This window comes from Electrona antarctica (genome assembly GCF_951216825.1).
Source record: "Electrona antarctica genome assembly, chromosome: 16".
Taxonomy (NCBI): domain Eukaryota; kingdom Metazoa; phylum Chordata; class Actinopteri; order Myctophiformes; family Myctophidae; genus Electrona; species Electrona antarctica.
Window position 1 is genome coordinate 1,747,450 of NC_136797.1, and position 25,489 is coordinate 1,772,938.

At 44.9% G+C, this 25,489-nt stretch overlaps 1 protein-coding gene across 1 annotated transcript in view; it reads left to right on the plus strand.

The window, feature by feature from the left end:
- LOC306940278 (secretory carrier-associated membrane protein 1-like) overlaps positions 1-25,489 on the plus strand; it is a gene marked incomplete at its 3' end in the record, with an annotated part of 72,540 nt that overhangs the window by 33,168 nt on the left and 13,883 nt on the right. Inside the window, exons 4-6 of the mRNA XM_079525300.1 lie at positions 1,731-1,839; positions 7,895-8,023; positions 14,379-14,538. Of these exons, the coding sequence (XP_079381426.1) occupies positions 1,731-1,839; positions 7,895-8,023; positions 14,379-14,538 (398 nt within the window). The remainder of the gene's footprint in view (positions 1-1,730; positions 1,840-7,894; positions 8,024-14,378; positions 14,539-25,489) is intronic.

Below are 25,489 nucleotides of genomic sequence, written 5' to 3' on the forward strand. Positions count from 1 at the left end.
TGTCTTCTGTGGACTAACATTACACCTAGCTACATGTTTAAGCATTTATTTCATATTTACATGTCGATTTCAGCTCTGACACTTATTTCAGACATGCTCTAGTATGTGAAGAGTCTGCCTGTGATATTAACTCATTTTGGAAAAAAATATGTTTTTCTCCTCTGGTGAAAAGCTGGAATTTGCGCGATGGCAGGCTCTCAGTCAAATCTGGTCACATATGTCGACCCCGCCCGCTCACCTCCGCCCCACCCCCTCTTGGTACTGTGACCATCTTGGATCCTAAACACATGAGAGAAAAGGGAAGCTTTTCACGGCTGGTTCAGTGAACTTCAGTGTGTTTACAACAGACAAACAGGAACGCAAAGAGGAAGCTCACACCATGCCACAGAGACAACACATTAACCCATTCTGGGCGGGAACCCTTTTTGGTGTTTCAAGCATTATGTTACACTTTAGCTATTGAAAAATAGCAGATCTACACCGAGTGCCGTGCTACGAGCTTGTAGGTCTGCTATTTTTGAAAAATCGTGAAAATGTGGTGCATTCCTTGAATATATATTCTTTCAGAGCGAATGTTTTTAACTCAAATCTTTGCTTCTGGGAGGGGGGGGGGGGGGGGGGTGTCCCTGGAATGACATATTTTCAGATGGGGGGGTTGGCGGGCAAATACATATATTTTTTGGGGTTCTTGACATTAAATATTGAGAACCACTGATATAGAAACATGAGGTTTCTCAGAAAAAAATACAATTTTTAAATTTCGACGTCAGGCCTAAATTGGTTAAATAAGAGCATAGTCATAGTTCTAGCGGTTTGAACACTAACGTCACTTTAGACTTTAGATAAATATTGAGCTTGTCCATCGGCTATTTTCTTTTTTTTTCCAGGCCTGTTTCTTAGAGAACATTTGGCCAATGTTTCACACTTTTTTAGTGTCAAACTAAAGAAGTTGAATCCTTTGATGCAATAAAAAAATAATTTCAGAAATGTCACTTTATATACTGCCTCCCCCTGGCCAGCCGGGGCGCCTGATGGAGGGGAAAGGAACTGGTCTCTATACTGCCTCCCCCTGGCCAGCCGGGGCGCCTGATGGAGGGGAAAGGAACTGGTCTCTATACTGCCTCCCCCTGGCCAGCCGGGGCGCCTGATGGAGGGGAAAGGAACTGGTCTCTATACTGCCTCCCCCTGGCCAGCCGGGGTGCCTGATGGAGGGGAAAGGAACTAGTCTCTATACTGCCTCCCCCTGGCCAGCCGGGGCGCCTGATGGAGGGGAAAATAACTAGTCTCTATACTGCCTCCCCCTGGCCAGCCGGGGCGCCTGATGGAGGGGAAAGGAACTGGTCGGAATAACGTGTTCCTTCCACGCGCTACGTCCAACCAGGGAAACTCCCCACCTGTCAGGTGAAAAGAAGCAGCTTGGACTCCTCATGCATAGAAGGAAGCATGATGCCATTCCGTTGCTCTCCCCAGGTTGGCAGAGGGAGTGTAGAGCCCAGGATTAGATAATTGACACTGGGTGAAAAAAATTGGTTACAAAAATTGTGGGATAAAATTGAACAGAAATGTCACTTTTAGAACTTAAACTGTGTTGGTTTGTTTACTGTTGAGTTAGAAAACGTGAAGAACATCATCTCGTGTGTGTGTGTGTGTGTGTCTGTGTGTGTGTGTGTGTGTGTGTGTGTGTGTGTGTGTGTGTGTGTGTGCGTGTGTGTGTGTGTGCGTGTGTGTAGGAGTCTCAGGCTGCAGCAGAGCTGCTGAGGAGACAGGAGGAGTTGGAGAGGAAGGCTGCAGAGTTGGACCGTCGAGAGAGAGAGATGCAGAGTCTGAGTGCATCTGGAGGTCTGTAATGCACGCACGGCGCACGCACGCACGCACGCACGCACGCACACACACACACACCTATAGAGCGTCGCAGCCCCGCCCCCTCGAGAGACCCGGAAAATAAATCCCCGTTCATTTTCCCCTCATAGACTTTTCTGAAAGTATTTATTTAAAGACGTTTACGCCGCGGACAAAGACAACTCTTGTCGTGACAAATCATGACAATAAACACAATGTTTTGGGGCCAAACAAAGAATTAGAAAGTAGAAAAAAAACCCTTTTTTTAGTTTTTCTTCTTTGTAATTATTTGTTTAACTTTGGTCCAAAATATTGTGTTTGTTGTCATGATTTGTCACGACTCGAGTTGGCTTCGTACGACGCTTAAAAGGTCTTTAAATAAGTACTTTTTGAAATGTCTATGAGGGAAAATACATTGGGATTAATTTCCTGGGCCTGGCGTCGTCATGAAAGGGGGCGGGGCTGGGCCTGGCGTCGTCATGAAAGGGGGCGGGGCTGGGCCTGGCGTCGTCATGAAAGCGGGCGGGGCTGGGCCTGGCGTCGTCATGAAAGGGGGCGGGACTGCGACGCTCTACACAGGCTGCGTTGGAATTCATCCCCTATGCCCCATATAGTGCACTACTTTGGGGTTCCACCATTTTGTTTTATTGTCCCAATATGTAGTGAGCATGTTTGCACCCTAATGTAGTGGACTGAAGTATCCCACAATGCACCGGGAATCGTAGGGACCATCCGATGGTCACTACAAAAACACAGCGAAGAAAATGTACCCCATAATGCATTGCGCAAGCTCGCTCTTGAGCCGCACATGCACGCGAAAAAAAAAAAAAAAAAAACGTTTTTCTCCTCTGGTGAAAAGCTGTAATTTGCGCGATGGCAGGCTCTCAGTCAAATCTGGTCACATTTGATAGTCTGTTTCTAGCTAAAGTTGTACTAATTCACCAGCAGTAACATTAACGTTTTGACTGGTTTCTAATTCACCAGCAGTAACATTAACGTTTTGACTGGTTTCTTGTAGTCAGTTGATTTTCCATACGAGTGAAACGACCGGGATGATTCCTTTATTTTTAACGGTTCTTAACCCATTCTGGGCCCCCTTTTGGTGTTAGCATTATGTTATGCTTTAGCTATTGAAAAATAGCAGATCTGCGCGCTACGAGCTTGTAGGTCTGCTATTTTTTGAAAAATCGAAGAACGACTGACATAGAAACATAGGCTTTTTCAGAAAACTGTCAGGACGTAGAAGACATTTTTAGAATCTGATCTCAGGTCAAAATGGGTTAAGCTATTTATTCATTCATTCCTTCCTTCATTCATCCATGAATTTAAAAAATAATTATATCCATTTAGGCCTGACGTCGAAATTAAAAAAGAATCTTCTAAATCCTGACAGTTTTCTGAAACATCCATGTTTCTATATCAGTGGTGCTCAATATTTCATGTCAAGGACCCAAAAAAGTATATGTATTTGGCGGCCGACCCCCGTCTGGAAATATGTTGTTCCAGGGACCCCTGCAGAAGCAAAGATTTGAGTTAAAAAATAACAGACCTACAAGCTTGTAGATCTGCTATTTTTCAATAGCTAAATTATAACATAAAGCTTGAAACACCAAAAGGGGTTCCCGCCCAGAATGGGTTAACAAACTGTCCTTGTCGGGGAGGTGGCTCTGTATTGTTTACGACAGCCTGCAGTCACTAATTTGATAGCCTGGAACTCACCTATGCTTTTTATGGCGTAGGCAGCTCCCGGCAGGATCCGCCGGGAGAAACTATGCGCAGCTGCGCGCCATGAGACTAATTACTTAGAGCGACAGAGAGAGAGAGAGAGGAGTGTGTGTGTGTACATGTGTGCGTGTGTCAATTTAACAAAGGTGCAGACGATCAGAAATCAGCAGAGAGTGAGTGATGTTTGCGCTACTCTATGCCGAATTGAAGTGGACTCGGACCCAGACTTTTTTTTCCTCCCTGGAAATAAAAACGTCTGGGTTTCCGAGGCTACTAATTTGATAGTCTGTTTCTAGCGAAAGTTGTACTAATTGTTTCTAATTCACCAGCAGTAACATTAACGTTTTGACTGGTTTCTAATTCACCAGCAGTAACATTAACGTTTTGACTGGTTTCTAATTCACCAGCAGTAACATTAACGTTTTGACTGGTTTCTAATTCACCAGCAGTAACATTAACGTTTTGACTGGTTTCTAATTCACCAGCAGTAACATTAACGTTTTGACTGGTTTCTAATTCACCAGCAGTAACATTAACGTTTTGACTGGTTTCTAATTCACCAGCAGTAACATTAACGTTTTGACTGGTTTCTAATTCACCAGCAGTAACATTAACGTTTTGACTGGTTTCTAATTCACCAGCAGTAACATTAACGTTTTGACTGGTTTCTAATTCACCAGCAGTAACATTAACGTTTTGACTGGTTTCTAATTCACCAGCAGTAACATTAACGTTTTGACTGGTTTCTAATTCACCAGCAGTAACATTAACGTTTTGACTGGTTTCTAATTCACCAGCAGTAACATTAACGTTTTGACTGGTTTCTAATTCACCAGCAGTAACATTAACGTTTTGACTGGTTTCTAATTCACCAGCAGTAACATTAACGTTTTGACTGGTTTCTAATTCACCAGCAGTAACATTAACGTTTTGACTGGTTTCTAATTCACCAGCAGTAACATTAACGTTTTGACTGGTTTCTAATTCACCAGCAGTAACATTAACGTTTTGACTGGTTTCTAATTCACCAGCAGTAACATTAACGTTTTGACTGGTTTCTAATTCACCAGCAGTAACATTAACGTTTTGACTGGTTTCTAATTCACCAGCAGTAACATTAACGTTTTGACTGGTTTCTAATTCACCAGCAGTAACATTAACGTTTTGACTGGTTTCTAATTCACCAGCAGTAACATTAACGTTTTGACTGGTTTCTAATTCACCAGCAGTAACATTAACGTTTTGACTGGTTTCTAATTCACCAGCAGTAACATTAACGTTTTGACTGGTTTCTAATTCACCAGCAGTAACATTAACGTTTTGACTGGTTTCTAATTCACCAGCAGTAACATTAACGTTTTGACTGGTTTCTAATTCACCAGCAGTAACATTAACGTTTTGACTGGTTTCTAATTCACCAGCAGTAACATTAACGTTTTGACTGGTTTCTAATTCACCAGCAGTAACATTAACGTTTTGACTGGTTTCTAATTCACCAGCAGTAACATTAACGTTTTGACTGGTTTCTAATTCACCAGCAGTGACATTAACGTTTTGACTGGTTTCTAATTCACCAGCAGTGACATTAACGTTTTGACTGGTTTCTAATTCACCAGCAGTGACATTAACGTTTTGACTGGTTTCTAATTCACCAGCAGTGACATTAACGTTTTGACTGGTTTCTAATTCACCAGCAGTGACATTAACGTTTTGACTGGTTTCTAATTCACCAGCAGTGACATTAACGTTTTGACTGGTTTCTAATTCACCAGCAGTGACATTAACGTTTTGACTGGTTTCTAATTCACCAGCAGTGACATTAACGTTTTGACTGGTTTCTAATTCACCAGCAGTGACATTAACGTTTTGACTGGTTTCTAATTCACCAGCAGTGACATTAACGTTTTGACTGGTTTCTAATTCACCAGCAGTGACATTAACGTTTTGACTGGTTTCTAATTCACCAGCAGTGACATTAACGTTTTGACTGGTTTCTAATTCACCAGCAGTGACATTAACGTTTTGACTGGTTTCTAATTCACCAGCAGTGACATTAACGTTTTGACTGGTTTCTAATTCACCAGCAGTGACATTAACGTTTTGACTGGTTTCTAATTCACCAGCAGTGACATTAACGTTTTGACTGGTTTCTAATTCACCAGCAGTGACATTAACGTTTTGACTGGTTTCTAATTCACCAGCAGTGACATTAACGTTTTGACTGGTTTCTAATTCACCAGCAGTGACATTAACGTTTTGACTGGTTTCTAATTCACCAGCAGTAACATTAACGTTTTGACTGGTTTCTAATTCACCAGCAGTAACATTAACGTTTTGACTGGTTTCTAATTCACCAGCAGTAACATTAACGTTTTGACTGGTTTCTAATTCACCAGCAGTAACATTAACGTTTTGACTGGTTTCTAATTCACCAGCAGTAACATTAACGTTTTGACTGGTTTCTAATTCACCAGCAGTAACATTAACGTTTTGACTGGTTTCTTGTAGTCAGTTGATTTTCCATATGAGTGAAACGGCCGGGATGATTCCTTTATTTTTAACGGTTCTTAATGAGGCGATCCTGCACGTCAAAATGAATTGGAATAAAAAAAACAAATGATGTAGCCGCTGCCTTATGTATCGGGTCTGGAATTCTGGATCGCATCTTGGTGAACTCTTGCAGTGTGTGATCCCTGGTCGGCGATCAATCGTTTAGTGTGAAAGCCACAAAGATATAATGACAGCCGATTTAAAAAAAAAGACTCCTGCAGTGTGAAATACACAACGATCTGATGACTCGCCGACAACTTTAAAACTCCATGTTTACTTATTACTCCTTAGAAAAAGTAATACTATTACATTCCTTATTACCTGGAATCAAGAGTAATATAGTTACATATTACTTTATATTACTTTTCAACCGGGCCCCTTCCACCCGCAAAAATATCTGTTTAGCCATCTCCTTTTACAACTGAATCCGATTGATTGGAATCAGAAGTCTCCAATCAGAAGTCTCCAATCAGAAGTCTCCAATCAGCCAGACTGAATAATTGCAGGATATAAAACCAAAATAGTCAACAGTCTCTCATCAGTCTTTTATGCTACATATTCCACATTTGGAATTCAACGTCAACAATCTGAACTGCACACACATGGCTGCAGCATCTCAAAACGGACAGTATTATTGTCTACATAAATAACAAATAAAGCAACAGTCTCTGACCTTTTGGAGGTAGCCTAGTCTCTCAAGACAGACTGTCAGTGTTGACTCGCGTCCAATTTCACGGAATTTCAAGCTCTGTGTTTCTCGTGCGTCTTTAAACCATGCTTCAACACTTCAACTCAATGGGATAGTTGAGAAGAGATCAAAGCGTGTCACCTCTCTTACTATTCCACTCGGCCTGCATTCACCGGCCCCCGCTTTGCAGTTAATCCTTCACCCGCTTGATTGGATGGTGTTTTAATGCTTGATTGGATGGAAAAATATATCACATTTTCCGCCGAATAATCGACTATAAACCGATTTTGATGGTAGTTGAGTCGACTATCAAAAATCACATTTGGTTAATGCCCTAATCGACAAAGGGTTTTTTTGCACACACAAAATGTACAACGGAAATTAATATACTTGGCATCTTTGACAGACAAGAATAATAATACCGATGACCGACGATACCGTCATGGTCCGTCTTTCTTTCTGTCTGTTGTTGTTTGGAAGTGAAGCGACTGCAAGTGTGATGCATAGATGTGCATACGCTACGTCATAACGTAGCATACATCATTAGCATACGCTACATCATAACGTAGCATACATCATTAGCATATGCTACGTCATAACGTAGCATACATCATTAGCATACGCTACGTCATAACGTAGCATACATCATTAGCATACGCTACGTCACAACGTAGCATACATCATTAGCATACGCTACGTCATAACATAGCATACATCATTAGCATACGCTACGTCATAACGTAGCATACATCATTAGCATATGCTACGTCATAACGTAGCATACATCATTAGCATACGCTACGTCATAACGTAGCATACATCATTAGCATACGCTACGTCATAACGTAGCATACATCATTAGCATACGCTACGTCATAACGTAGCATACATCATTAGCATACGCTACGTCATAACCTAGCATACATCATTAGCATACGCTACGTCATAACGTAGCATACATCATTAGCATACGCTACGTCATAACGTAGCATACATCATTAGCATACGCTACGTCATAACGTAGCATACGTCATTAACATACGCTACGTCATAACGTAGCATACATCATTAGCATACATTCTATTGTTTCAGGGAGGAAGAACAACTGGCCTCCGCTCCCCGAGAAGTTCCCCGTCGGGCCGTGTTTCTACCACGACATCACGGTGGACATCCCTGTGGACTTCCAGAAGACGGTTAAGATCATGTACTACCTCTGGATGGGTGAGGATATACCAACTAATACTGGTTAAGATCATGTACTACCTCTGGATGGGTGAGGATATACCAACTAATACTGGTTAAGATCATGTACTACCTCTGGATGGGTGAGGATATACCAACTAATACTGGTTAAGATCATGTACTACCTCTGGATGGGTGAGGATATACCAACTAATACTGGTTAAGATCATGTACTACCTCTGGATGGGTGAGGATATACCAACTAATACTGGTTAAGATCATGTACTACCTCTGGATGGGTGAGGATATACCAACTAATACTTCTAAAGATCATGTACTACCTCTGGATGGGTGAGGATTATACCAACTAATACTTCTAAATCATGACAGTTTTCTGAAAACAGGAGGTACTACTTGCCCAATTTAATGTGTTCATATATCTAACCCATTCAGGGCGGGAACCCCTTTTGGTGTTTTGAAGCATTGTTATACTTTAGCTATTGAAAAATAGCAGATCTACAGGTCTGTAGGTCTTGTAGGTCTGCTATTTTTTGAAAAATCGTGAAAATGTGCCTCAAATCTTTGAATATATATATTATTACAGAGTTTTTTCTATGTCAGTGGTTCTCAAACTATTTCATCTCAAGGACCCCCAGAATTATCTGTAATTGGCCGCCGACCCCCCATGTCAAAATAGGTTGTTCCAGGGACCCCCCCACAGAAGCAAAGATTTGAGTTAAAAACGTTCGCTCTGAAAGAATATAATATTCAAAGATTTGCGCCAATATTTTCACGATTTTTGAAAAATAGCAGATCATATTTGATTTGGCTTTTGATTTAAATTAAACTCTGCGTTTCTGGCGGACAGACCTAGGGACACAGGGACAGACACGGGGACACAGGGACAGACACGGGGACACAGGGACAGACACGGGGACACAGGGACAGACACAGGGACACAGGGACAGACACGGGGACACAGGGACAGACACGGGGACACAGGGACAGACACGGGGACACAGGGACAGACACAGGGACACACACAGCTGTGTAATGGAGTGGTTGCACCACTCAAAAGACCGTCTGTGTTCCCGAGGCTAGCGAGGCGGTGTGACGCTACACAGTATGAGAGGAATGTGGAGGAAAGCACATGGTCAGTCCAGAGCCATATAGTTAAGACAGGGTTACCACAACTCCCTTCAGTCCTCTTCTACATACAGTCCAGAGCCATAGAGTTAAGACAGGGTTACCACAACTCCCTTCAGTCCTCTTCTACATACAGTCCAGAGCCATATAGTTAAGACAGGGTTACCACAACTCCCTTCAGTCCTCTTCTACATACAGTCCAGAGCCATAGCGTTAAGACAGGGTTACCACAACTCCCTTCAGTCCTCTTCTACATACAGTCCAGAGCCATAGAGTTAAGACAGGGTTACCACAACTCCCTTCAGTCCTCTTCTACATACAGTCCAGAGCCATAGCGTTAAGACAGGGTTACCACAACTCCCTTCAGTCCTCTTCTACATACAGTCCAGAGCCATAGCGTTAAGACAGGGTTACCACAACTCCCTTCAGTCCTCTTCTACATACAGTCCAGAGCCATAGCGTTAAGACAGGGTTACCACAACTCCCTTCAGTCCTCTTCTACATACAGTCCAGAGCCATAGCGTTAAGACAGGGTTACCACAACTCCCTTCAGTCCTCTTCTACATACAGTCCAGAGCCATAGCGTTAAGACAGGGTTACCACAACTCCCTTCAGTCCTCTTCTACATACAGTCCAGAGCCATAGCGTTAAGTCCATGGGAGTCCATGGGAGACTTCTGGTTCTGGTTTGTCCTGGTCTGTATCTGAAGGCTTCAAATACAGACCAGGACAAACCGGGAAGTTTTACGGAATGCATTGGAGTCCATGAGGCTCGCCGCGACACGAGTACATTAAAACCCCTTCTGGGGCGGGAACCCCTTCTGGGGCGGGAACCCTTTCTGGGGCCCTTCTGGGGCGGGAACCTCTTCTGGGGCGGGAACCCCTTCTGGGGCCCTTCTGGGGCCCTTCTGGGGCGGGAACCCCTTCTGGGGCGGGAACCCCTTCTGGGGCGGGAACCCCTTCAGGGGCGGGAACCCCTTCTGGGGCCCTTCTGGGGCCCTTCTGGGGCGGGAACCCCTTCTGGGGCGGGAACCCCTTCTGGGGCCCTTCTGGGGCGGGAACCCCTTCTGGGGCCCTTCTGGGGCCCTTCTGGGGCGGGAACCCCTTCTGGGGCGGGAACCCCTTCTGGGGCCCTTCTGGGGCCCTTCTGGGGCGGGAACCCCTTCAGGGGCGGGAACCCCTTCTGGGGCCCTTCTGGGGCCCTTCTGGGGCGGGAACCCCTTCTAGGGCCCTTCTGGGGCGGGAACCCCTTCTGGGGTGGGAACCCCTTCAGGGGCGGGAACCCCTTTTGGGGCGGGAACCCCTTCTGGGGCGGGAACCCCTTCTGGGGCCCTTCTGGGGCGGGAACCCCTTCTGGGGCCCTTCTGGGGCCCTTCTGGGGCGGGAACCCCTTCTGGGGCGGGAACCCCTTCTGGGGCCCTTCTGGGGCCCTTCTGGGGCGGGAACCCCTTCAGGGGCGGGAACCCCTTCTGGGGCCCTTCTGGGGCCCTTCTGGGGCGGGAACCCCTTCTAGGGCCCTTCTGGGGCGGGAACCCCTTCTGGGGTGGGAACCCCTTCAGGGGCGGGAACCCCTTTTGGGGCGGGAACCCCTTCAGGGGCGGGAACCCCTTCTGGGGCGGGAACCCCTTCAGGTGCGGGAACCCCTTCAGGGGCGGGAACCCCTTCAGGGGCGGGAACCCCTTCTGGGGCGGGAACCCCTTCTGGGGCGGGAACCCCTTCAGGGGCGGGAACCCCTTCTGGGGCGGGAACCCCTTCAGGTGCGGGAACCCCTTCAGGGGCGGGAACCCCTTCAGGGGCGGGAACCCCTTCAGGGGCGGGAACCCCTTCAGGGGCGGGAACCCCTTCTGGGGCGGGAACCCCTTCAGGGGCGGGAACCCCTTCTGGGGCGGGAACCCCTTCAGGGGCGGGAACCCCTTCAGGGGCGGGAACCTCTTCTGGGGCGGGAACCCCTTCTGGGGCGGGAACCCCTTCAGGGGCGGGAACCCCTTCTGGGGGGGGAACCCCTTTTGGGGCGGGAACCCCTTTTGGGCGGGAACCCCTTCTGGGGGGGAACCCCTTCAGGGGCGGGAACCCCTTCTGGGGCGGGAACCCCTTTCGGTGTTTTAAGCATCATGTTATGCTTTAGCTGTTGAAAAAACAGCAGATCTACAAGCTCATAGCGCGGCACTTGTAGGTCTGCTATTTTTGAAAAATCTTTGAATATATATATATTCTTTCAGAGCGAACGTTTTTTAACTCAAATCTTTGCTTTTGGGGAAGGGGGGGGGGGGGGGGGGTCCCTGGAACAACATATTTTCAGTTGGGGGGGGGTCAGCGGCCAAATACAGATAATTCTGGGGGTCCTTGACATGAAAAAGGTTGAGTACCACTGATATAGAAACATGGGTTTTTTTTCAGAAAAACTTTTAGGAATTAGAAGACATTTATTTTAAAGATTGGTCCTCCAGGTCTAAACGGGTTAACCATGTGACCGGCCGGTCTGTTTTCTGCCCCCTCGATGTCGTAACTCTGTGGCTCTGGGTCAGTCACATGATCACATGATCACCTGACCGTCTGGTGACCAGCTGCTTCACGCTGGATGAGAGTACATTTGTGACCAGATTTGACTGAGAGCCTGCCATCGCGCAAATTACAGCTTTTCACCAGAGGAGAAAAACTCTTTCTTCTTTTTTTCCCAAAATGAGTTAATAGCACAGGCAGACTCTTCACATACTAGAGCATGTCTGAAATAAGTGTCAGAGCTGAAATCGACATGTAAATATGAAATAAATGCCCAAACATGTAGCTAAGTGTAATGTTAGAGACCACAGAAGACATGTAAATATGAAATAAATGCTTAAACATGTAGCTAGGTGTAATGTTAGAGACCACAGAAGTGAACCTTTCAAGCCTGTTTTCTCAACTCGCTGTTTTCTGCAAGACATTACTCTATAAGCCATATCTCCAAAACTGGTGGGTCAAACTGAACAACCAATATGTCAATTTGAAGCTATGATTCCCTGCTTTCATATGACATGAAAAAACGAAAATTCAAAAAAATCCAATGGCAGTCCCTCAGTCATCCAATGGCAGTCCCTCAGTCATCCAATGGCAGTCCCTCAGTCATCCAATGGCAGTCCCTCAGTCATCCAATGGCAGTCCCTCAGTCATCCAATGGCAGTCCCTCAGTCAAATGTAGTCACATTTACTGATGAGAGTACATTTACTGGCACTGGCTGAAAGTAACCCAAGTACATTTACTCAAGTAGTTCTTACTGGAGACTGACGGCCACTACTACTACTACTACTGCTACTGCTACTGCTACTACTACTACTACTACTACTGCTACTGCTACTACTACTGCTACTGCTACTGCTACTGCTACTGCTGCTACTGCTACTGCTACTGCTACTGCTACTACTACTGCTACTACTGCTACTGCTACTGCTACTGCTACTGCTACTGCTACTGCTACTGCTGCTACTGCTACTGCTACTACTACTACTACTGCTGCTACTACTACTACTGCTACTACTACTGCTGCTGCTGCTACTACTGCTACTGCTACTGCTACTACTACTACTACTGCTGCTACTGCTACTGCTACTACTACTACTACTGCTGCTACTACTACTACTGCTACTACTACTGCTGCTACTGCTGCTACTGCTACTGCTACTGCTACTACTACTACTACTGCTGCTACTGCTACTGCTACTACTACTACTACTGCTGCTACTACTACTACTGCTACTACTACTGCTGCTGCTGCTACTACTGCTACTGCTACTGCTACTGCTACTGCTACTGCTACTACTGCTACTGCTACTACTACTGCTACTGCTGCTACTGCTACTGCTGCTACTGCTACTGCTACTGCTACTGCTACTGCTGCTGCTGCTGCTGCTGCTGCTGCTGCTGCTACTACTACTGCTGCTGCTGCTACTACTACTGCTACTGCTACTGCTGCTGCTTACTGTATTTCCATTACTTTTACTTCTACTCCACTACATCCCAGAGGCAAAATATTGTACTTTTCTTTACGTTTATTTGAAAACTTGAATGACTAGTTACTGATTCACATTCTGCATAATGAACGACTAGTTACTGATTCACATTCTGCATAATGAATGACTAGTTACATTCTGTACATGTATTAATTATTAATGACAGTACATGTATACGCTTGTACTTTTTGATTGATTGATTGAATATTTTATTAGACAAAAGAAAAATACAAAAGTACAGTCGGGCATTTTGGTCCAACGGGATTTCCGAAGAAAGACCTTGCGGTCTTGTTTCCATTCGGGTCCTAATGCACTCACACATTTTACTCAATTCCTTGTCTTGTATAGAGCACCGAAGTCCTGACGTCACTGTCAGTAGAGGGCGTCAGTCCCCAGGTTCGTGTACTTTTTATTTGCATTGTAATCTCCATAGGGGGATTTTAGATCGCCTCATATAAGAACTGTGTTTGAAAAATAAACCGATCACCCCGGGCCTTTTCACTCATATGGATATGAAGCATCGACTGAAGGTGGAAATGTACAAATATACCCAAAGAGTAACAAAATAAGTGTTAGAAACGACTCGAACAACCCAGAGACTACATTTCCGGGTAGGCGGGGTGGCTGCATCTGCCCGTCGCAGAAAACTGAATGTCAATTACGTTTATTTTAATTTTTATTTTATTGATATTTAATGTCTCGTGGTTAGTACGAGTCGAGTCACCACCAGCTGAGCTTACGTCAACGAGGAATCTCAGGAACGCAATGTGTCGACAGCTGGGCGTGACGTATATTAGCAGCGACATTGCCTTCATATGTAGTTTCAAGGCTTTTGCGGCCACATTAATTCCATTTTCTCCAGAAACTGGCTGTATCAAATATGAATGGACATCATTAACGACGCACAGCCACTCCCCTGACAGAAAGGCCGGGGTGGTCGGTTTATTTTTCAAACACAGTTCTTATATGAAGCGACCTAAAATCGCCCTATGGAGATTTCACTGCAAATAAAAAAATACATGAACCTGTGTATTGGCGCCCTCTACTGAAAGTGACGTCAGACTTCGGTGCTCTATTATGTAGAGTATAGGCAACCTTAGGCACGGGTGCCAACACTGTCACAGGGGAGGGTGATCTAACGTGCTGTATTTCCCCTCCAGCCCACGTGGGGGCGCTGTGTTTTTTTCTAACGTGCTGTATTTCCCCTCCAGCCCACGTGGGGGCGCTGTGTGTTTTTCTAACGTGCTGTATTTCCCCTCCAGCCCACGCGGGGACGCTGATGGCCAACCTGTTCGGCTGCCTGGCGTGGTTCTGTGTCGACGCCCAGAGGGGCGTCGACTTCGGCCTGGCTATCCTATGGCTGCTGTTGTTCACGCCCTGCTCCTTCGTCTGCTGGTACCGCCCCCTTTACGGAGCCTTCAGGTGATTGGCTAACACACACGCTATGGTACCGCCCCCTTTACGGAGCCTTCAGGTGATTGGCTAACACACACACACATGCTATGGTACCGCCCACTTTACGGAGCCGTCAGTGTTCCTTCCTGGACTACAATAAGGGCCTTTCTCGGCCCCACCCCTCTCCTCTCGGCCCCACCCCTCTCCTCTTGGCCCCACCCCTCTCCCATTGTTTATATTGTGTTTAGTTTCCAAGATGGCCGCAGCACCAGGAGGGGGTGGGGCGGAGGTTAGTGGGCGGGGTGGACATATGACCTTACTGGGCTGCATTCAAGACACTTGCCTTGTGTCTGACACCTGACTTGTGTCTGAACACAGCTTTGATGGATGTGTTCTGTCCCCTCTCCCCCCATCAAACAAAATGTTTGGTCAAACCATATGGGCTTCTATTGGAAATGCATTGGAGCGGCCATTAAACACAGACACAAGACAAGTGTCTTGAATGTGTGAACGCAGCCCAGTAAGGGCATATGTCGACCCCGCCCGCTCACCTCCGCCCCACCCCCTACTGGTGCTGCGGCCATCTTGGAAACGAAACACAATATAAACAATTGGAGAGGGGTGGGGCCGAGAAAGGCCCTTATTCCCACAATGCTTTGGTGCACTGCTCCTCCTCGTGAAAAGGGGGGAGGGGCTGTCTCACTGAGATGTAGTCCAGGAAGTAAGTGAGCCCAGTGTCGATGACATCAGAGACACTGGGCTCACTGCTAACATCTAAAATATCTAAAACCACATTACACACATAAAGACCCCCAGGACAGTGTTCTAAACCACATTACACACATAAAGACCCCCAGGACAGTGTTCTAAACCACATTACACACATAAAGACCCCCAGGACAGTGTTCTAAACCACATTACACACATAAAGACCCCCAGGACAGTGTTCTAAACCACATTACACACATAAAGACCCCCAGGACAGTGTTCTAAACCACATTACACACATAAAGACCCCCAGGACAGTGTTCTAAACCACATTACACACAAAGACCCCCAGGACAGTGTTCTAAACCACATTACACACATAAAGACCCCCAGGACAGTGTTCTAAACCACATTACACACATAAAGACCCCCAGGACAGTGTTCTAAACCACATTACACACAAAGACCCCCAGGACAGTGTTCTAAACCACATTACACACATAAAGACCCCCAGGACAGTGTTCTAAACCACATTACACACATAAAGACCCTCAGGACAGTGTTCTAAACCACATTACACACATAAAGACCCCCAGGACAGTGTTCTAAACCACATTACACACATAAAGACCCCCAGGACAGTGTTCTAAACCACATTACACACATAAAGACCCCCAGGACAGTGTTCTAAACCACATTACACACATAAAGACCCCCAGGACAGTGTTCTAAACCACATTACACACATAAAGACCCCCAGGACAGTGTTCTAAACCACATTACACACATAAAGACCCCCAGGACAGTGTTCTAAACCACATTACACACATAAAGACCCCCAGGACAGTGTTCTAAACCACATTACACACATAAAGACCCCCAGGACAGTGTTCTAAACCACATTACACAAATAAAGACCCCCGGGACAGTGTTCTAAACCACATTACACACATAAAGACCCCCAGGACAGTGTTCTAAACCACATTACACACATAAAGACCCCCAGGACAGTGTTCTAAACCACATTACACACATAAAGACCCCCAGGACAGTGTTCTAAACCACATTACACACATAAAGACTCCCAGGACAGTGTTCTAAACCACATTACACACATAAAGACCCCCAGGACAGTGTTCTAAACCACATTACACACATAAAGACCCCCAGGACAGTGTTCTAAACCACATTACACACATAAAGACCCCCGGGACAGTGTTCTAAACCACATTACACACATAAAGACCCCCGGGACAGTGTTCTAAACCACATTACACACATAAAGACCCCCGGGACAGTGTTCTAAACCACATTACACACATAAAGACCCCCAGGACAGTGTTCTAAACCACATTACACACATAAAGACCCCCAGGACAGTGTTCTAAACCACATTACACACATAAAGACCCCCAGGACAGTGTTCTAAACCACACATTACATACATAAAGACCCCCAGGACAGTGTTCTAAACCACATTACACACATAAAGACCCCCAGGACAGTGTTCTAAACCACATTACACACATAAAGACCCCCAGGACAGTGTTCTAAACCACATTACACACATAAAGACCCCCAGGACAGTGTTCTAAACCACATTACACACATAAAGACCCCCAGGACAGTGTTCTAAACCACATTACACACATAAAGACCCCCAGGACAGTGTTCTAAACCACATTACACACATAAAGACCCCCAGGACAGTGTTCTAAACCACATTACACACATAAAGACCCCCAGGACAGTGTTCTAAACCACATTACACACATAAAGACCCCCAGGACAGTAACCACATTACACACATAAAGACCCCCAGGACAGTGTTCTAAACCACATTACACACATAAAGACCCCCAGGACAGTGTTCTAAACCACATTACACACATAAAGACCCCCAGGACAGTGTTCTAAACCACATTACACACATAAAGACCCCCAGGACAGTGTTCTAAACCACATTACACACATAAAGACCCCCAGGACAGTGTTCTAAACCACATTACACACATAAAGACCCCCAGGACAGTGTTCTAAACCACATTACACACATAAAGACCCCCAGGACAGTGTTCTAAACCACATTACACACATAAAGACCCCCAGGACAGTGTTCTAAACCACATTACACACATAAAGACCCCCAGGACAGTGTTCTAAACCACATTACACACATAAAGACCCCCAGGACAGTGTTCTAAACCACACATTACACACATAAAGACCCCCAGGACAGTGTTCTAAACCACATTACACACATAAAGACCCCCAGGACAGTGTTCTAAACCACATTACACACATAAAGACCCCCAGGACAGTGTTCTAAACCACATTACACACATAAAGACCCCCAGGACAGTGTTCTAAACCACATTACACACATAAAGACCCCCAGGACAGTGTTCTAAACCACATTACACACATAAAGACCCCCAGGACAGTGTTCTAAACCACATTACACACATAAAGACCCCCAGGACAGTGTTCTAAACCACATTACACACATAAAGACCCCCAGGACAGTGTTCTAAACCTTCTAAACACACATAAAGACCCCCAGGACAGTGTTCTAAACCACATTACACACATAAAGACCCCCAGGACAGTGTTCTAAACCACATTACACACATAAAGACCCCCAGGACAGTGTTCTAAACCACATTACACACATAAAGACCCCCAGGACAGTGTTCTAAACCACATTACACAGACCCCCAGGACAGTGTTCTAAACCACATTACACACATAAAGACCCCCAGGACAGTGTTCTAAACCACATTACACACATAAAGACCCCCAGGACAGTGTTCTAAACCTTCTAAACACACATAAAGACCCCCAGGACAGTGTTCTAAACCACATTACACACATAAAGACCCCCAGGACAGTGTTCTAAACCACATTACACACATAAAGACCCCCAGGACAGTGTTCTAAACCACATTACACACATAAAGACCCCCAGGACAGTGTTCTAAACCACATTACACACATAAAGACCCCCAGGACAGTGTTCTAAACCACATTACACACATAAAGACCCCCAGGACAGTGTTCTAAACCACATTACACACATAAAGACCCCCAGGACAGTGTTCTAAACCACATTACACACATAAAGACCCCCAGGACAGTGTTCTAAACCTTCTAAACACACATAAAGACCCCCAGGACAGTGTTCTAAACCACATTACACACATAAAGACCCCCAGGACAGTGTTCTAAACCACATTACACACATAAAGACCCCCAGGACAGTGTTCTAAACCACACATTACACACATAAAGACCCCCAGGACAGTGTTCTAAACCACACATTACACACATAAAGACCCCCAGGACAGTGTTCTAAACCACATTACACACATAAAGACCCCCAGGACAGTGTTCTAAACCACATTACACACATAAAGACCCCCAGGACAGTGTTCTAAACCACATTACACACATAAAGACCCCCAGGACAGTGTTCTAAACCACATTACACACATAAAGACCCCCAGGACAGTGTTCTAAACCACATTACACACATAAAGACCCCCAGGACAGTGTTCTAAACCACATTACACACATAAAGACCCCCAGGACAGTGTTCTAAACCTTCTAAACACACATAAAGACCCCCAGGACAGTGTTCTAAACCACATTACACACATAAAGACCCCCAGGACAGTGTTCTAAACCACATTACACACATAAAGACCCCCAGGACAGTGTTCTAAACCACATTACACACATAAAGACCCCCAGGACAGTGTTCTAAACCACATTACACACATAAAGACCCCCAGGACAGTGTTCTAAACCACATTACACACATAAAGACCCCCAGGACAGTGTTCTAAACCACATTACACACATAAAGACCCCCAGGACAGTGTTCTAAACCACATTACACACATAAAGACCCCCAGGACAGTGTTCTAAACCTTCTAAACACACATAAAGACCCCCAGGACAGTGTTCTAAACCACATTACACACATAAAGACCCCCAGGACAGTGTTCTAAACCACATTACACACATAAAGACCCCCAGGACAGTGTTCTAAACCACATTACACACATAAAGACCCCCAGGACAGTGTTCTAAACCACATTACACACATAAAGACCCCCAGGACAGTGTTCTAAACCACATTACACACATAAAGACCCCCAGGACAGTGTTCTAAACCACACATTACACACATAAAGACCCCCAGGACAGTGTTCTAAACCACACATTACACACATAAAGACCCCCAGGACAGTGTTCTAAACCACATTACACACATAAAGACCCCCAGGACAGTGTTCTAAACCACATTACACACATAAAGACCCCCAGGACAGTGTTCTAAACCACATTACACACATAAAGACCCCCAGGACAGTGTTCTAAACCTTCTAAACACACATAAAGACCCCCAGGACAGTGTTCTAAACCACATTACACACATAAAGACCCCCAGGACAGTGTTCTAAACCACATTACACACATAAAGACCCCCAGGACAGTGTTCTAAACCACACATTACACACATAAAGACCCCCAGGACAGTGTTCTAAACCTTCTAAACACACATAAAGACCCCCAGGACAGTGTTCTAAACCACATTACACACATAAAGACCCCCAGGACAGTGTTCTAAACCACATTACACACATAAAGACCCCCAGGACAGTGTTCTAAACCACACATTACACACATAAAGACCCCCAGGACAGTGTTCTAAACCTTCTAAACACACATAAAGACCCCCAGGACAGTGTTCTAAACCTTCTAAACACACATAAAGACCCCCAGGACAGTGTTCTAAACCACATTACACACATAAAGACCCCCAGGACAGTGTTCTAAACCACATTACACACATAAAGACCCCCAGGACAGTGTTCTAAACCACATTACACACATAAAGACCCCCAGGACAGTGTTCTAAACCACACATTACACACATAAAGACCCCCAGGACAGTGTTCTAAACCTTCTAAACACACATAAAGACCCCCAGGACAGTGTTCTAAACCACATTACACACATAAAGACCCCCAGGACAGTGTTCTAAACCACATTACACACATAAAGACCCCCAGAACAGTGTTCTAAACCACATTACACACATAAAGACCCCCAGGACAGTGTTCTAAACCACATTACACACATAAAGACCCCCAGGACAGTGTTCTAAACCACATTACACACATAAAGACCCCCAGGACAGTGTTCTAAACCACATTACACACATAAAGACCCCCAGAACAGTGTTCTAAACCACATTACACACATAAAGACCCCCAGGACAGTGTTCTAAACCACATTACACACATAAAGACCCCCAGGACAGTGTTCTAAACCACATTACACACATAAAGACCCCCAGGACAGTGTTCTAAACCACATTACACACATAAAGACCCCCAGGACAGTGTTCTAAACCACATTACACACATAAAGACCCCCAGAACAGTGTTCTAAACCACATTACACACATAAAGACCCCCAGGACAGTGTTCTAAACCACATTACACACATAAAGACCCCCAGGACAGTGTTCTAAACCACATTACACACATAAAGACCCCCAGGACAGTGTTCTAAACCACATTACACACATAAAGACCCCCAGAACAGTGTTCTAAACCACATTACACACATACAGACCCCCAGGACAGTGTTCTAAACCACACATTACAGACATAAAGACCCCCAGGACAGTGTTCTAAACCACATTACACACATAAAGACCCCCCAGGACAGTGTTCTAAACCACATTACACACATAAAGACCCCCCAGGACAGTGTTCTAAACCACATTACACACATAAAGACCCCCAGGACAGTGTTCTAACCACATTACACACATAAAGACCCCCAGGACAGTGTTCTAAACCACATTACACACATAAAGACCCCCAGGACAGTGTTCTAAACCACATTACACACATAAAGACCCCCAGGACAGTGTTCTAAACCACATTACACACATAAAGACCCCCAGGACAGTGTTCTAAACCTTCTAAACACACATAAAGACCCCCAGGACAGTGTTCTAAACCACATTACACACATAAAGACCCCCAGGACAGTGTTCTAAACCACATTACACACATAAAGACCCCCAGAACAGTGTTCTAAACCACATTACACACATAAAGACCCCCAGGACAGTGTTCTAAACCACATTACACACATAAAGACCCCCAGGACAGTGTTCTAAACCACATTACACACATAAAGACCCCCAGGACAGTGTTCTAAACCTTCTAAACACACATAAAGACCCCCAGGACAGTGTTCTAAACCACATTACACACATAAAGACCCCCAGGACAGTGTTCTAAACCACATTACACACATAAAGACCCCCAGGACAGTGTTCTAAACCACATTACACACATAAAGACCCCCAGGACAGTGTTCTAAACCACATTACACACATAAAGACCCCCAGGACAGTGTTCTAAACCACATTACACACATAAAGACCCCCAGGACAGTGTTCTAAACCACATTACACACATAAAGACCCCCAGGACAGTGTTCTAAACCACATTACACACATAAAGACCCCCAGGACAGTGTTCTAAACCACATTACACACATAAAGACCCCCAGGACAGTGTTCTAAACCACATTACACACATAAAGACCCCCAGGACAGTGTTCTAAACCACATTACACACATAAAGACCCCCAGGACAGTGTTCTAAACCTTCTAAACACACATAAAGACCCCCAGGACAGTGTTCTAAACCACATTACACACATAAAGACCCCCAGGACAGTGTTCTAAACCACATTACACACATAAAGACCCCCAGGACAGTGTTCTAAACCACATTACACACATAAAGACCCCCAGGACAGTGTTCTAAACCACATTACACACATAAAGACCCCCAGGACAGTGTTCTAAACCACATTACACACATAAAGACCCCCAGGACAGTGTTCTAAACCACATTACACACATAAAGACCCCCAGGACAGTGTTCTAAACCACATTACACACAAAGACCCCCAGGACAGTGTTCTAAACCTTCTAAACACACATAAAGACCCCCAGGACAGTGTTCTAAACCACATTACACACATAAAGACCCCCAGGACAGTGTTCTAAACCACATTACACACATAAAGACCCCCAGGACAGTGTTCTAAACCACACATTACACACATAAAGACCCCCAGGACAGTGTTCTAAACCACACATTACACACATAAAGACCCCCAGGACAGTGTTCTAAACCACATTACACACATAAAGACCCCCAGGACAGTGTTCTAAACCACATTACACACATAAAGACCCCCAGAACAGTGTTCTAAACCACATTACACACATAAAGACCCCCAGGACAGTGTTCTAAACCACATTACACACATAAAGACCCCCAGGACAGTGTTCTAAACCACATTACACACATAAAGACCCCCAGGACAGTGTTCTAAACCACATTACACACATAAAGACCCCCAGGACAGTGTTCTAAACCACATTACACACATAAAGACCCCCAGGACAGTGTTCTAAACCACATTACACACATAAAGACCCCCAGGACAGTGTTCTAAACCACATTACACACATAAAGACCCCCAGGACAGTGTTCTAAACCACATTACACACATAAAGACCCCCAGGACAGTGTTCTAAACCACATTACACACATAAAGACCCCCAGGACAGTGTTCTAAACCACATTACACACATAAAGACCCCCAGGACAGTGTTCTAAACCACATGACACACATAAAGACCCCCAGGACAGTGTTCTAAACCACATTACACACATAAAGACCCCCAGAACAGTGTTCTAAACCACATTACACACATAAAGACCCCCAGGACAGTGTTCTAAACCACATTACACACATAAAGACCCCCAGGACAGTGTTCTAAACCTTCTAAACACACATAAAGACCCCCAGGACAGTGTTCTAAACCACATTACACACAAAGACCCCCAGGACAGTGTTCTAAACCACATTACACACATAAAGACCCCCAGGACAGTGTTCTAAACCACATTACACACATAAAGACCCCCAGGACAGTGTTCTAAACCACATTACACACATAAAGACCCCCAGGACAGTGTTCTAAACCACATTACACACATAAAGACCCCCAGGACAGTGTTCTAAACCACATGACACACATAAAGACCCCCAGGACAGTGTTCTAAACCACATTACACACATAAAGACCCCCAGAACAGTGTTCTAAACCACATTACACACATAAAGACCCCCAGGACAGTGTTCTAAACCACATTACACACATAAAGACCCCCAGGACAGTGTTCTAAACCTTCTAAACACACATAAAGACCCCCAGGACAGTGTTCTAAACCACATTACACACATAAAGACCCCCAGGACAGTGTTCTAAACCACATTACACACATAAAGACCCCCAGGACAGTGTTCTAAACCACATTACACACATACAGACCCCCAGGACAGTGTTCTAAACCACATTACACACATAAAGACCCCCAGGACAGTGTTCTAAACCACATTACACACATAAAGACCCCCAGGACAGTGTTCTAAACCACATTACACACATAAAGACCCCCAGGACAGTGTTCTAAACCACATTACACACATAAAGACCCCCAGGACAGTGTTCTAAACCACATTACACACATAAAGACCCCCAGGACAGTGTTCTAAACCACATTACACACATAAAGACCCCCAGGACAGTGTTCTAAACCACATTATCACACATGCTGATGATACCCAACTTTATCTTTCTGTAGATCCAGATGATCTCTGTGCCTTAGACCCGCTGTTGACCTGTCTGTCTAGCATTAAATGCTGGATGAGTGAGAACTTTCTCAAGCTAAATGAGGATAAGACAGAAGTTCTCATAATCGGTTCTAGTGAGCAGAAAGAATCGATAAAAAGCAGACTTGGCAACCTGACTGTAGAAGGTAACAGTACAGTAAAGAACTTGGGGATCACTATTGATTCTGAACTGAATTTTAATTCACACATTAATCATGTTACCAAGATTGCCTTTTTTCATCTTAGAAATATTGCACGAATCAGAGCCTATTTGTCACTGGACGATGCAAAAACGCTAATCCACGCCTTTGTTTTTTCTCGGCTTGATTACTGCAATGCACTTTTTTCTGGATTGCCTAAGAAATCAACTGACAGATTACAACTTGTCCAAAATGCAGCAGCCAGAGTCTTAACTAGAACTAAGATGAGAGAACATATTACTCCAGTCTTGGCCTCATTGCACTGGCTTCCGGTTGTTTTTAGGATTGATTTTAAAATTCTTTTACTTGTTTATAAAGCTCTCAATGGTCTCGCACCTTCCTACCTACATGACTGCCTGCCGAAATATGTCCCAAACCGCCCCCTAAGGTCTTCCACTGCTGGCCTGCTCGCTTTGCCTAAAAAAATGGCAACTAAAAAATACGGGGAAGCAGCTTTTTGCTTCTACGGGCCGACGGCGTGGAACAAACTCCCACTGTACCTTCGACAGGCAGCCTCTGTAGACATTTTTAAAGCTCAGCTCAAGACCCACTTTTACACCCTTGCTTTTAATTGATTTATCTGTCTTTTAAAAAAAATGTTATTCATGTCCTCACTGTATTGTTTATGCCCTGCTTTTATTTTATTTTTTGTGTAAAGCACTTTGAGCTGCATTTCATGTCATGAAAGGTGCTATACAAATAAAGTTTTATTATTATTATTATTATTATTACACACATAAAGACCCCCAGGACAGTGTTCTAAACCACATTACACACAAAGACCCCCAGGACAGGGTTCTAAACCACATTACACACATAAAGACCCCCAGGACAGTGTTCTAAACCACATTACACACATAAAGACCCCCAGGACAGTGTTCTAAACCACATTACACACATAAAGACCCCCAGGACAGTGTTCTAAACCACATTACACACATAAAGACCCCCAGGACAGTGTTCTAAACCACATTACACACATAAAGACCCCCAGGACAGTGTTCTAAACCACATTACACACATAAAGACCCCCAGGACAGTGTTCTAAACCACATTACACACATAAAGACCCCCAGGACAGTGTTCTAAACCACATTACACACATAAAGACCCCCAGGACAGTGTTCTAAACCACATTACACACATAAAGACCCCCAGGACAGTGTTCTAAACCACATTACACACAAAGACCCCCAGGACAGTGTTCTAAACCACATTACACACATAAAGACCCCCAGGACAGTGTTCTAAACCACATTACACACATAAAGACCCCCAGGACA